Source organism: Artemia sp. Qi Xiang Cuo, chromosome 14 (assembly GCF_049724085.1).
Source record: "Artemia sp. Qi Xiang Cuo chromosome 14, ASM4972408v1, whole genome shotgun sequence".
In the NCBI taxonomy this organism is placed as follows: Eukaryota; Metazoa; Arthropoda; class Branchiopoda; order Anostraca; family Artemiidae; genus Artemia; species Artemia sp. Qi Xiang Cuo.
The window spans coordinates 4,226,417-4,239,960 of record NC_142807.1 but is presented as its reverse complement, the minus strand read 5'-3'; the positions used below and the strand labels follow the sequence as shown (position 1 = coordinate 4,239,960).

The 13,544-nt window shown below is 35.4% G+C and overlaps 1 protein-coding gene across 2 annotated transcripts in view; it reads left to right on the top strand.

The window, feature by feature from the left end:
- The window catches only part of Hil (peptidase hillarin), a 135,038-nt gene that overhangs the window by 33,852 nt on the left and 87,642 nt on the right, over window positions 1-13,544 (top strand). For both annotated transcript variants that reach the window (XM_089100811.1, XM_089100812.1), the window contains one exon: window positions 10,175-10,291. In XM_089100811.1, the coding sequence (XP_088956937.1) occupies window positions 10,175-10,291 (117 nt within the window). The remainder of the gene's footprint in view (window positions 1-10,174; window positions 10,292-13,544) is intronic.

Genomic DNA, 13,544 nt, shown 5'->3' with positions numbered 1-13,544 from the left:
CAATACTTATGCCGAGAACCCAGTGATCAATCTGTTGTTGTTTTTTTTTAATATCCTGTTATTTTTGGATTTTGAGACAGCCTTGGGCAGAATTGCCACGCGCTTTTTTTTTTTTTTTTTTTTTTTTTTTTTTTTTTTTTTTTATCACCTACAGTACATTAGCCTATTGAACGTGAGGATGTGTGATAGTTGTGGGAAGTGGTGTTGTTGGAGGGTTGTGTGGTGAAAATAAGGCAGATAATCAAGAATTTAATTGACTTTTTACTCAATAAAAAAGGTATTTTTCATAATAAAAATGATTTAAAATTATTTATAAAGTAAGAAGCGACATTTTATTTCTAAAGCAGCTTTCAAAAACTATAAAACAACAAAAAATTCCCTGTCTACAAACATAAAAGTGCAAAACCAACAAATCTTATAACAGATAGAGTAAAACTAGATTCAAATATTAATAACTACAGTGAAATAGGGAGTTCATTTTTAAGAAATGTTGTGACTATTCGGAATGTTAACTTTTAGAAAATGTTTAGGAAATGTTTTAAACAACTTTTCGTTGTTTTACTGACTTAAAATTTCACACAAAAGAACCAATGAGGCTTTCTGTTCTTCTTATTCGCTCAAAATTTGACATAGCAATAAATAATGTAATTGGCTTACGAAAATGTGCCAGAAAATAAGCCAATGAATAGTAATTCCTCCTTTCTCTTTGTAATAGCCCTTGAATAATACAATCAGGAAAACGATGAAAATTCCCCCGAAGATTCTCCCCTAGATTTTGTAAAGTACCTTTTTATGGTATTTTCATTAAGGTATTTTCATTGAAAAAACTACATCCTTTCCAAAACTTTAGAAATAAATTTCTCCCTCTCCCTAACTTCCGTGAATTTGCACCACTGCACCTAATTACCCATTTTGACCCAATATGATGTTCCAGTGCCCCGCTAGTGCCGGAGAAAAAAAAAATTGAATTCGAGTAAAAGCACTTTTTTATGTGGCAGGGATTATAATCACACCCTTGCTGTGCTTCCCAGCCTTTCAGCTAAAAAAAAAATGGTACCAAAAACTGTCTTTCCTAGTGCCATAAGGCATTTCTCGATGGCGTTATCAAGACTAATTTACAAAAAAAAAATACAGATATGATCAAGAATTAATTAATTGAAACGAGTGATTAAACATCTCTACAGTCTTGCGGTAGCCATCTACCCCGGGCGAAAAAAATTTGCAACACATCGCCGCTGCCATGCAAAAGGCGACTTTCCTTGTTTTTCAAGTTGAGTGACTCAAAATCTTCAGTTAAGTGTTTTCGACCATAGTGGTTCCAAAGAAAATAAACTCACTATTAAGATCACCTATATAATAGCTATTATTCCTGAGTTACCTTTAAACGAGGAATTTTGTTTTTTTTTTCAAAATGTTTTTTTTTCTTTTTTTTCAAAAAGTTTTTTTTTCAAAATGTGCTTTAAAACTTTCGGTTACTATGGGTTGTGGTTTCCCCTTTACTAGATTGCAGCTCAGCTGTTCCTCTGACCACAATCTGTTGAGTTAAAAAAAATATGAATATAGCGTGCAACAAGGCTGCTTTTTGTGATATTTTTGCATGCAACAACAATCACCGTGTAAATTGTTGTTTAGATTTCTCCTAAATAACAGCAACAGTCACAGAAGAGACAATCCCATGTGAACATGACGGTAATTAAAATTGCTCACTATCACGGTTCAAGAAAATTGCCCACCAGAGGAATTATTTTCTGTGTGAACCTGGAGCAACTTTCATCATTGAACTGATTTTTTACTGCTCGTTTAAACTGCTTGCCTAAGACGATGTTAGTTGAGCTTCTATTACCGCAAGCACTGGGAATATTTAAATTTAGGAATTTGTCCAAAATTTTGCAGAAGGTTCTTTAAATGGAAGACACCTGCATACCACTCCTTGATGTAGGTCATTCACCCGAGCCATGATCATTTTCTTTCATGATTGTACTTTTACTTTCACGAAATTGTTCATCTCATGCTAATATTGAACAAACCAGTACAGAGTGAGAGAAGCCGTGTAAACAGTTTTGACGGTCGTAGAAATTCGCCCAAAGTGCTGAGCTTTCCATACGTAACGCTCCTCATGACCGCGCAATAGGGAGCCTGCTAATAGAACGTTGAGCAGATTTCATTTCTATCGTAATCTTTCAGGGAGATATTTTCTGGCACTTTGTTATTAACTGCAACCCATGCGATATACTGTATACGGAAATGCTAAAGAAAACTAGTCAAACGGGTATCCGTCAATAGAGGAAGGGATCGCAAACCGTGGTTTGTCATTGTGTTTACAATATTTAAACTATTGTTTTTGGGGTGGGGGGGGGAGGTACTTAGGTTAGGTTACGTATTTAATATAGATTGTGCTTTACCCCCCCCCCTAATGTGCAAATATATAGCTCAAATTTGTCTCTAATCTATTATATTTTCGTCCTATTTTGTTTTATTTCATTAGCATTAACCAAACTTGAGTTCTCGCGTGGGTTGGAGCTAATACCAAAGTAGCTATTTCCTCATCAAAGAGAAAAAGAAGGATTACACTTGTGTGTTAAAAAGGTGTGCTTAACTCTCATTGATTCATTTTTGCGACGTATCGTCGCAAGCCGATTACACTATTCCTTATTTCTAGAGACATAAGCAGTCCTGCCTTTTCGAAAACTGATTGTTCCAAACCCTGTTAAGCTGTGAACTTGTATCAAAGTAATCTGTTTCGCACGATGAACGTATATTACCCAAAACCTGATTTTTTTTTTTCACGAAATTCTCATTCAGTAAAAAGAATAAAAGTCTTTTTTGGGTTACATCATTTAAATAAGCTTCTGGTTTATCTGTGTTCTGACTCTCAGAAATGCATTTACTATTTCGAGATACTACTTTTAGCCGACTAAAACGATTTTTGGTGCTTGTTAAATATCCTGACCCCACCTAAGAAGTGACGTTAGATTGGTCCTAATGAAATGTACTAAAATATGATAAAATGTAATACTTTACTACTACAACTACTAACAACTTATCGCAGCACCAAGCCACCCGAGGTCAACAAAGTTGCGCATGTTCCTCTTTCATCCCAATATATTTAAAGCCTCTCTTTTTACACCCACACACGAAGTTCCCATTTCCTTTAATTCTTTCTTTATGACGTCCTCCCATCCCAGACGAGAACGACCTGCTTTCCGTTTAGCCCTAGAGGGTTGACCGGAAAGAACAATATTCGGCAATCTGTCATCCTTCATCCACATAACGTGCCCTAGCCACCTCAATCTTTCTTTCATTATAGCCCAAGAAAGCTGTATTGAACCACATTTTTCGTACAGCCTACTGTTTGACATACAGTCAGTCAGTCGTAAACACAGAGCAATCCTTAAGCAATTTTCATGGACAAAAACTACAAAATCTTCATCATCTTTTATGAGTGCCCATGCTTCAGAGCAATATTTGACCCCTGTCATTACTGTAGATTCTAAGATTTTAATCTTGGTTTGCAGACTTATCTTCCTATTCTTCCAAACATTTTTTAACTGTGAAAAAACACCCTGAGCCTTGGCTATTCTTTTTTTAACATCTTCACTGCTCCCACCATCTTTACTAATAATACTACCAAGGTAAGTGAAGCTGCCCACCTGATCAATCTTATCATTACCCAACGTCACCTTTTCATCTTCACTTATTCCTAGCCTTAGTGACTTAGTCTTCCTAAAATTAATTTTCAAACCAATTCTAGCACCCTGAACTCGCAAAACCTATAAAACTTCATTCATTTTGCTCACACTTTCATCTAGGATGCTTAAATCATCAGCATAATCCAAGTCCAGGAGACTTTTTCCTCCCCATTTGATTCCGTGGTCTCCCATTGCCCTTCCTGTGCAACCTTAAAAAAAAGTCCATCAAAATAACCCATATAAAAGGAGATAGAACACAACCCTGCTTAATTCCTAATTTAATATAAAATCTGCTGCGGACCTCATTTCCTACCTTAACCGCAGCAGTGTTATTCTCGTACATAGCACTAATCACTTTAATGTATTTGTCTGGTATACCATACAAGGATAAAACCTTTACTAAAGCTGTTCTATCAACATACTCGAACGCTTGCTCATAAACTATAAAACTGAGGACCAAATGTGTTTGAAAACTCAGGCACTTCTCATTTATTACCCTATGATTGAAAATTTGGTCGACACATTTACCTTTTCTAAAGCCGCACTGTTTTTCTCTTAAAACTTTGTCTACGGCATCTCTCAGTCTAAAAAGTATCATATTACTAAGTAATTTGCTACCTACAGAGACCAGACTAATGCCTCGATAATTGCCACACTCACTTTTATCACCTTTCTTATAAAGTGGCTTAATTAAGGTTTTCCTAAAATTGTTAGGTACGTCCCTTTTTTCAAAAATCATATTCACAATCTTCAATAACTTATTTCTAACCCCAGACCCACCGTATTTAAGAAACTCATTTACCACCCTATTAGCACCTGTAGCCTTGTTATTTTTTAGTCATTGTCGTACTGTCGCTAATTCTGCATCACAAAAACAAATCTTCCTTCACATCCAAGGTATCACCAACTTTTGCATTTTCCTCTATATTTTTCCCTCCAACTCTATCTTGGTTAAGCAAGTTCTCAAAATGTTCGGCCCATCTCGCTTTAGTTTTTTCCTTATCGCTAATTGCGACCCCATTCCTATCATTATGTTTAATACCTTACCTAATCATCTCTATATATTAAATATTTAATAAAAATATACCTGCATCTTAGGTTTTTCTCAATGGGATTACTCTAATTACAACCTGCTGCAGACAGACAAACCGGTTTTTCTCATATCATACAGATCAAAATTTTTAAGTAGGGTCGGGATGTTTAACAAGTACCCTGTTTTTTCGTACTTTGCAAAATCCATGACCATTTTCTTATTTTAACTCGTTTTTAAATGGTTTTCCTCAACTCACCGACTTTTTTGTCACTTAAGCTTGTTAAATTTGTGACCCATTTTTGACCACTTCCAATACTTCAAATTGTATCACTATATGCACTTCCGATGATAGTGCGATACATCGAATTCCCCCCTCCCCCTCTTTATATAAGTAAAGCAGCATAAACGAATGATTGGGCGTGGCTAAAAGTCAGAATGTCAAGAATGTGTGGTTTGGCGGCGAAATTTAACTGAAATGCCTCCCTTTTGTCATAAAGATGGTCATCTAGAGTGGGAGACACTACAGGGAACTCCCAAAGCGGTCAAATTGCTAAATGATAATTCCTTTGAGCTGATTTTTGGCGTTTTCCCAGCATCTATGCTAAGAGCAGTTTTAGAGACTGACCATTACCGAACTTTAAAGAGAAAATCCTGCTCTGTTTCATCGAAAAGACCGAATTTACTCTTTTTGATAATGCAAGATTCCTTAAAACTGAATATCTCTATCTGCAACGTAGAACGCGAGAAATAAAATATTTTTTTCACAGATTTTCGGGAAAGTAGCAGTCAGCTTTTACATGTTTCTCATTCATTCGAATTTTTATCCACGCTCTGCAAGACATGGCAAGATTATATGTGTAGTATTTGGATTTCATTGTGGAGTACTTGTGTTTAATATCAGGGAAAGCGAGAAAGTTTGCAAAGTACTTTTACAGTATTATACGGCCCGGAAGCAAATATTAAATACAGCTCATATGTGATAGGGGACGTATCCATTTTTGGTTTTGAGGGGAGGGGCTAGTTTTTCTGGGGGAATTTTTTCCAGAAGGTAGTTACAAAAAACAATTACAAAACGCATCAAAAATATGTTAAGGCTATATGCATGTTTATTACCTTTTTACGAGTCATACAATTTATTTTATTTTTTGGGGGGAGGGGGCTCCAACCCGGAAAACACCCCACCCCTCCTGGATACGCCCTCGTATTTGATATTTCAAAATTCCCCAAAATAAGTGCCAAAAGCCGCATGCTAAGCTGTTCTCAAAGGGGGGATCACCCAGAAAATGTAGATCAGAAAGATCAAAGTATTATCGAAGATACATTGCCCTTCTAATCCCCCTTTAAGATCTGCTTAGCAAACGGTTTTGGTAATTATCTCAGAAGTTTGGAACTATCAGATACGATCTTTAGGCGTAACAGAAACAATTTCATGACTTCACAGAAAAGTCATAGACGATTAAAAATTCGAAGACAAAATGTTAGTATTTGTACTTTCACTAGGCGAAAGTCAAGAATGTACTTCCTGCAGAACCAATTGTCAATAACACTTTCCAAAAATAACAAGCAGGGCTGCTGAGTCAGGGGCAGTCGTATTCAAATTTTGACAGGTTGCACGTGTTCGAATTTTTTTTTTTGAGAATTTGCGCACGTTTTAAGGCGATACGATATATTAAAGAATCACTCTATCCAGTTCATTAGAAACTTTAGATTTTGTGGCCAAACTATTTAGAATTGATCGGACGTTCTTGTCATAACTTGCAGAGCCTGAATAAGAGATCCGAATAAATGAAAGTAAACTAAAAGCTGACTGCTACTCTCCCGAAAATCTTAGAAAAACGTTTAGTTTCTCCCGTTCTATGCCGGAGATAGAAATATTCAGTCTTACATCATCAAAATTGTGAATTCTGTTTTTTCGATCAAATGGAACAGAATTTTTTCTTTAAAGTTTAGTAATGTTCAGCCTCTAAAAATGCTCCACCATACCTGCTGGGAAAACGTTAAAATCAGCCGAAAGGAATTATCATTTAGCAATTTGACCGTTTTGGGAGTTCCCTGCAGTGTCTCCCGCTTTGGTTGACAAGCTTTCTGACAGAAGGGAGGCTTTTCAGTTAAATGTTGCCGTCAAACCTCACATTCTTGACAGTTCTCAGCGATGGCTAGTTCCCTGAGAAAATTTGCTAATGGGCCCTTTGTCTTCGTGACGGTCAGCCGACGCTGATGTTCGTAATATCATTTTAACATACCATATCGCTTTAAGCAGATCTTTTCTTCTTCAGCAAAAAGGGGCTACATTTGAGGAAAATGATAGGACTCAAAGATATTGACATTATATTAAATTGCCAAAAAAAAACAAAAAAAAAACGATTTCTAAAACTTATCTAACTATGAATCGTGTTTGATTGAATAAAATTTGCTTGCCAAGTTGAAAGATTGGCGGTGAATCATGCTGCCGAAATATTTTGGGCGATTGATCCACAAACCATATCGCAATCCTGAATATATAAAGGGCTACGCCTGGGTGTATACTGGAATCTTTATCATGAATACAGAATTTGCCTTTTTTTCACCATTATACGCCCTGCAGTAGTTCAATTAGATAAAACTCATTTTTCAGGTTTTATGGTATTTTTATTACATCGTCAGGCAAAGAAAATGATAGTTGCGGTCAGTAATTTTCGCTTCTTGTTGCATGACGTTTAGAGTCGGTGTAATTTAATTAAATTGAATTCTTTACAATTACCGTCGGAACACTATATTTCTAAAATTACGTCGACCTTCCCAAAGTATTTGTAATATCATGTATACACAGTTTTTTGTTTGCACTGACAAACAAACCCAATTGATCAACCTTGAAGACTGTTTAATATTTTTACATTTGTGCTCATAGAATTTGCCTGTTTTTATCTTTTCTTTTATTCTTGTGAGAGAGTGTGAGAAGATCTTGAAAACCTGCAATTTACACACAGAAACTAAACTTATTAAAATAGCTACGCAGACACTTGAGCTAATCCAAAAAATTAGTTGTATATTACTACTACTACTACTACTACGACTAACTGCAGTACCAATCCGCACGAGGACATCATATTTTCATGAATTAAAGCTATAAAAAAAGCAGAACAATTAGAGGACCAAAAAAATTGCATGGGCAATTTTTTAATATTTTTTTAAGATCTGTCACTAGGGCCCACAGATATACAATTTTACTCACAATTTCGTAAATACATTCTAAGACCACACTGGCTATACATAACAAATGAAACGAGAGGAAAGAAAATAACAAAATGAAAAATAAAATTAAAAAAGGTGAAAAAACGAGGATTTTTTCAACCAGTGGCGAAACATAAAGAAGAAGAAATGAACAAATATTTCGACAAGGACCTCCGCCGAGTCGTCCTTAGTGCTAAAAAAAAAAAAGAAAAAAAAAAAGAAAAGAAAAAGACACCAACGAAAATCGAACCTTTCGAAGTTTACCTCACAACGACAGAACAAAAACTTTCTTTTCTTTCCTCTCTTAGTTTCATTTACTCACAATTCTTGAGTGGCCCGTTTCATCTAACAAATTAAGTGTGTCTCACACTCGGATTTGACGCTTGACATCCACCAATAGCGTGCCTCCACATGCCCAAATGACTCATCTGTGAATCGAAATTCCTTCTCCTTGTTGTTTCAGAGACGAAGATTAGAAAGATTTATTCCATGAAACACCTTAGAAGGTTGGTTACCACCAAGTAGCAAGGGCATATCCAGGATTTTTGTTTGGGGAGGGGTTATGTTTTAGAGTGGAATGTACATAAAACCTTAAAAAACACATCAAAAATTTGTTTATATGCTTTTTTTTGCGTTTTATGAGTCCGACAAAAAATTCAGGGTGGGGGTGTGTGTTCAAACCTGGTACCCTTCCCCCTCCGGATACGGCCTTGCCAAGTAGTCCCAAAAAGAGGGGGACAAGCGAGGATAGCTAACGGCACACTATTTTTGATTGGCTTTTTCTTTACTCTGGATATTGGTAACAAGTGTCTCAGCTAACATGTGGACTGATAAATGGTTTCCCGATGTGGGACAGCCATCCCAATCGAAGGGAGGGGGGGAGTGTGGAACAATTTAATTTTTAACGGGGCAATTTGAGAATTGCTTGAGTTTAAGTATCATTGTTTAAACTTTCTCGAGCGAATAGATCTTCCTTTTTGAAAGAAGAGAGTTTCATGTTATGGAGAGGGTGGGTGAGGAGTGTGAAATTTCGGAAATGGTTGCTTTAGACGAAGAATAATTTTGTTCAGCATAGGCTACTTTATCTTGATAATAAATTTGGAACATATCAACATGTGTAGCCTATGCTCAGAGGATTTTGATGAGAAAAATAATTTCGTTCAACATACTTTATCTTGATTACAAATTTGGAACGTATCAACATATGTATGCTCAGAGGATTTTGATACGGAAAATATCTTTGTTCAACTTGTTCTATTTTTATTTTGGACATAGTCCCTTTCAGTGGGTAAAAATTGATTTAAGGCCCGAAGCAAGCCTGAGACACGAGTAAAAGTGATTTATAGTCATCTTAAGGCTCTATTATACCGTCTTAAAGCCCTCTGGAGTTAAGCTGATAATCGTTAGTATAAAGCTGAAAGTTTACCTATGGAAGAATTTTAATGTTTCGAAATAATAACTAAATATCACCCCTGCAGGTTGTGTGACAGGTGCTTCACTTTTAATGAACCCTGTCAGCTTTAGTGTATCATCTTTCAGTTCTGGTCTGATTCTTTATTACCTTCAAGAATCCATTGACCCCAATCACATAATCACGGTTGATACCTTTACCCCGGCGAACTAGGGTAAGATCGTGGTAATTTCAACCAACAATTATTGATTGAATGTTCAAAATGTAAGCCTGCCGGATGAAAGGCAGTAAAAACGCATACTCTCTTGTGAGGATCAGAAACCTACTGATTTTGATTATCAACGGAGAAATAATTGGCTTGGGAATCTGTTGATTGGCTCAGAGTTACCGACATTGCTAATTAAATAGGTTGATGTACCATTTAATGTTATCAACTTATAATTTGTCTGGTAATTATAACAACGGTTTTGTTTTAAATTAAGATAGTTCAGACAGTTGAGCCTACTCAGATGGATGGTGCCTTACAGAAACTGGTAATACTTATCCTTACATACCAAAAGAAAAAAAAATAGAAAAATAAATAATCATCGCAAAAAGCTTTAGCTTTTAGATTTCTCTGTTTGTTTGCTGTGTTTTACATTAAATTCAAACGATACTAGTTTAGAATACCTTCCTGATTCCCGGGAATATCTAGGAAATCAGGGTCTTTTATTTTGAGAATGCCCACTTGCAGTGTTGCTGATGATTTCTGAGAAACCAATAGATTTTTTATTTATTTATTTCGAATTGAATTATCTACTAACTGTTAAAACTGCCATTTTTCTCTGGTAGGATGAAGAAACTCAAAGGCAGTTGGAGATGAAACACAGGGTTGAAGAAGATGATTTGTACAGAAAGTTTGCCAGAATGAGGGATGAAGAAGAAAAGAAGTTTAAAGAAGAGTTTAGGGTAAGTTTTAGTATTAAACATCCACACTTTGTGGATATGATAAACCACACTTTGACTCTGGGACAATTCCAAATATGTCTTTGTATCCCAAGTTTTCTGCTGTTCTTGTCAAGAAGTGGCAACTTAAGATTGATTAAATCAATTGGATAAAATTCTTGATGAGGGTTTTATTACTATCTTGTAAAGAAGTTGAGCTATGAGAATGAAGCTTTTAGGAATGAATTCATAGCCTAAATTATGCTTCAGGGAGGCACTTTCAAGATTCTATCCGTGCTCGTTCCTATTTTTGAAGTTTATAAAGTTAAACATGCAGTCAGATGTGTGTATATTATAATCTTGGAAAAGAAATGTTATTTTCCTTAATTTTTGTTGAGTGTGCTTAGTTTCCTAGTTTTTCCAACTTTTCAAGCTTTATTCCAAGTTTTTAAAAACATAACTCTAGGGATTAGAGAATGGTCTTAAGCTATACTAGACTTTTTATTTCCAAGACACATTTTCCCAAATTCATTAAAGTTAAGTAATAATTTAGCAAAGTTATGAGGGTCAAAACATTTTCTTGGGGCCCAATTTGTGACAGTTTCACATTTGCACGACAAGGTTTTTCCAAGCTCATCAAGAACTTAGTATCCTTTAAAGGGAAGGGGGGAGGCGAAGAAGAATCCTTCAAAAGCTCTTAAAAATGATTTAGGCTTTAGACCCATTCATGAAAGTTTCGTCCACCTAAATTAATTGCTTCCCAAGATAGCAAAAAAATATAATCTAGCATTTTACTAACAATTTTATCAGTGCATGATCGATCATGCATTCAAAGGCATTAGCCCACTCGCACATGCTTGGCCATTTCTGCCCAGGGAAACATGAGATAGGCTAAAATTATTTGACAGTCACTGTCTAACGATTTTTGAAAAATCTGTGTTCACTTAATTTTTGTCTAGAATTGGGACAAAACAGAAATTATGAAGAAGGTTAAACTGTTCAAAATAGTGTTTTTTCTTTGTAGTAACAGTCTTCGCTGACTTGCAGTTCAATGAATGACGCAGAGAGAACAGGGAACTTATAAGAATTGGATATACGGCGATTTAACATGTTAAGATGGGGAAGAAAATAAAAGAAAGGATGAAAAGCTAATTCAAAGGAAGAAAGGAAATAAAAATACTAGCGCCACTAACAATGTAGTGTATGGGGAATTAGAAAGTAGAAAATTTCTAAGAAAGTTGGATAATCGATATAATTAATCTAAACTATTATAGGATTAGACCTGAAATTTCTCTGTGAGTGATAATTAATCATCATTTAGGCCTAAGGTAGCTTAGAAAAATCGTTGCAGGTTAGGTAGGCTAGTTGACTTAGATTTGTAGGATTACTGTCGGTTTAATCATGCCTTATGTTCCCTCCGGAACAAGCGATTTATATCACCAGATTCATTAGTTTCAGATACAAGGCCGTATCCAAGGGGGATTAGGAGGTTTGACCCCCCCCCCCCCACAAAAAAAATGTTTGTCCGACTCGTAAAACGTAACAAAATGCATATAAACAAATGGTTAATGCGTTTTTTAAAGTTTTTTGTATCCCCCTCCCCGAACAAAATCCTGGATACAACCCTTCTCAGATCTATTCATTCATTGAACCAGAATTTTGATGTTACTTAGACTTTATTTTGGAGAAGGGTGTAAACTTGCATAGAAATTTAGAAAAAATTTTCTTTTTCAATAATTGTCAAGTATTAATCAGCGTATTTTCAATCTAAAAAAATATGTATGCCAAATCTCAAAAATTTCATTCGATAGGGATAGAGCTGAATCCCAGCTATGGAATAATAGCAAAATTTTGTTTTTCGTTGATAATGTTAAAATCGCGGGAGGGCAAAAAAATAACGTATCAAAACTGCATACATACATACCATACATACATACATAGATACACATGAACATACATAACGTACTAAAACCGCAGGAGTGCAGAAAATTAACTTACCAAAACTGCATACATACATACCATGCATACATTCATACATACATACACATGAACATACATAACATACTAAAATCGTAGTAGAGCAGAAAATAAAATACCAAAACTGCATACATACATACATAAATACACATGAACATACATAACATACTGAAACCGCAGGAGAACAGAAAATTGACATATCGAAAATTTCACAGGGAAAATTCTCTACATTTTATAGCACCTAAAAGTACAAGTATCCAGCAGTTTAGAGTCAAACGAAATCGCCAAACACTAGATGGCGTTGGAGATTTTTTTTTCGACAATAGCACCAGTTTTCACTCTAATAAGCTTCCCATACTATTTCGAATTATGAATGTTGCCAAGTCATGATATTAGTAGATTCTTATTAGAGCCTACATCGCTTGTTTTTCGGTCATTTTTATCAAAACCAGCAATCATAGGTGATAAGTTTTGCCAGTAAAGGACAATAGAATAATTGATTCTAGTATTATCACCTAGCCGTAAACAAACCCATAAATCTTGGTGCTGATGAGGTCTTGCTATTATTAAAGTAAATTTTCTCATTCTAAGCCCTGTCTTCTTTTTGAACCTTAAGAAGCACCAATGGAGATCAGAGCTGCCAGAAAAAAATCAGAAAGAAGACACGGCCTTAGGCTTTATTTGAGCGTGAGGATTTTTACGGGCAGAAATCATAACGCTACGTCAACTGACAGAAATAATGTTACGTTACGAAAAGTTGAACGTAGTAGTAACAATATGGAATAATAAACTTTTCCTCGAAAGCCTTTCACGCCGTCGTATCATCAAAAGCCGTCCTGCTGAAATAACGGTAAACGGTAACCTGCTGAAATAACGGAAATAACGGTAAAACCGTCATTAGATTTTGAATCTCCATCTCCGTTCCACAATTTTAACAAGAAAGAAAAACGAGTAAAAATAGGGTTTTTAAAGGCCAAATGAAAATACTGACAAAACACAACAAGGTGAATATTTCGATGGGACAAACGCCTCTCTTCTTCAGCGCGAAACAAAAAAAATATATTCAATTAGAGTGCTGAAGAAAAAACCAACAAAATAAAACGCGAAAAGTCAATGTGAATGTGAAATAAAACAATGAAAAAACCAAAAGATTAAAAGAGGAATAAAATTCAATAAAAGCCAAAAATTATAAGAATTGAAACAAAATACCTAACAACCATAAAAGTGAGTCATTCACCAATATCCACGATTTGCAAAAAAAAAAAAATACAAAAATTTAAACCGCCATCGACGGATACTA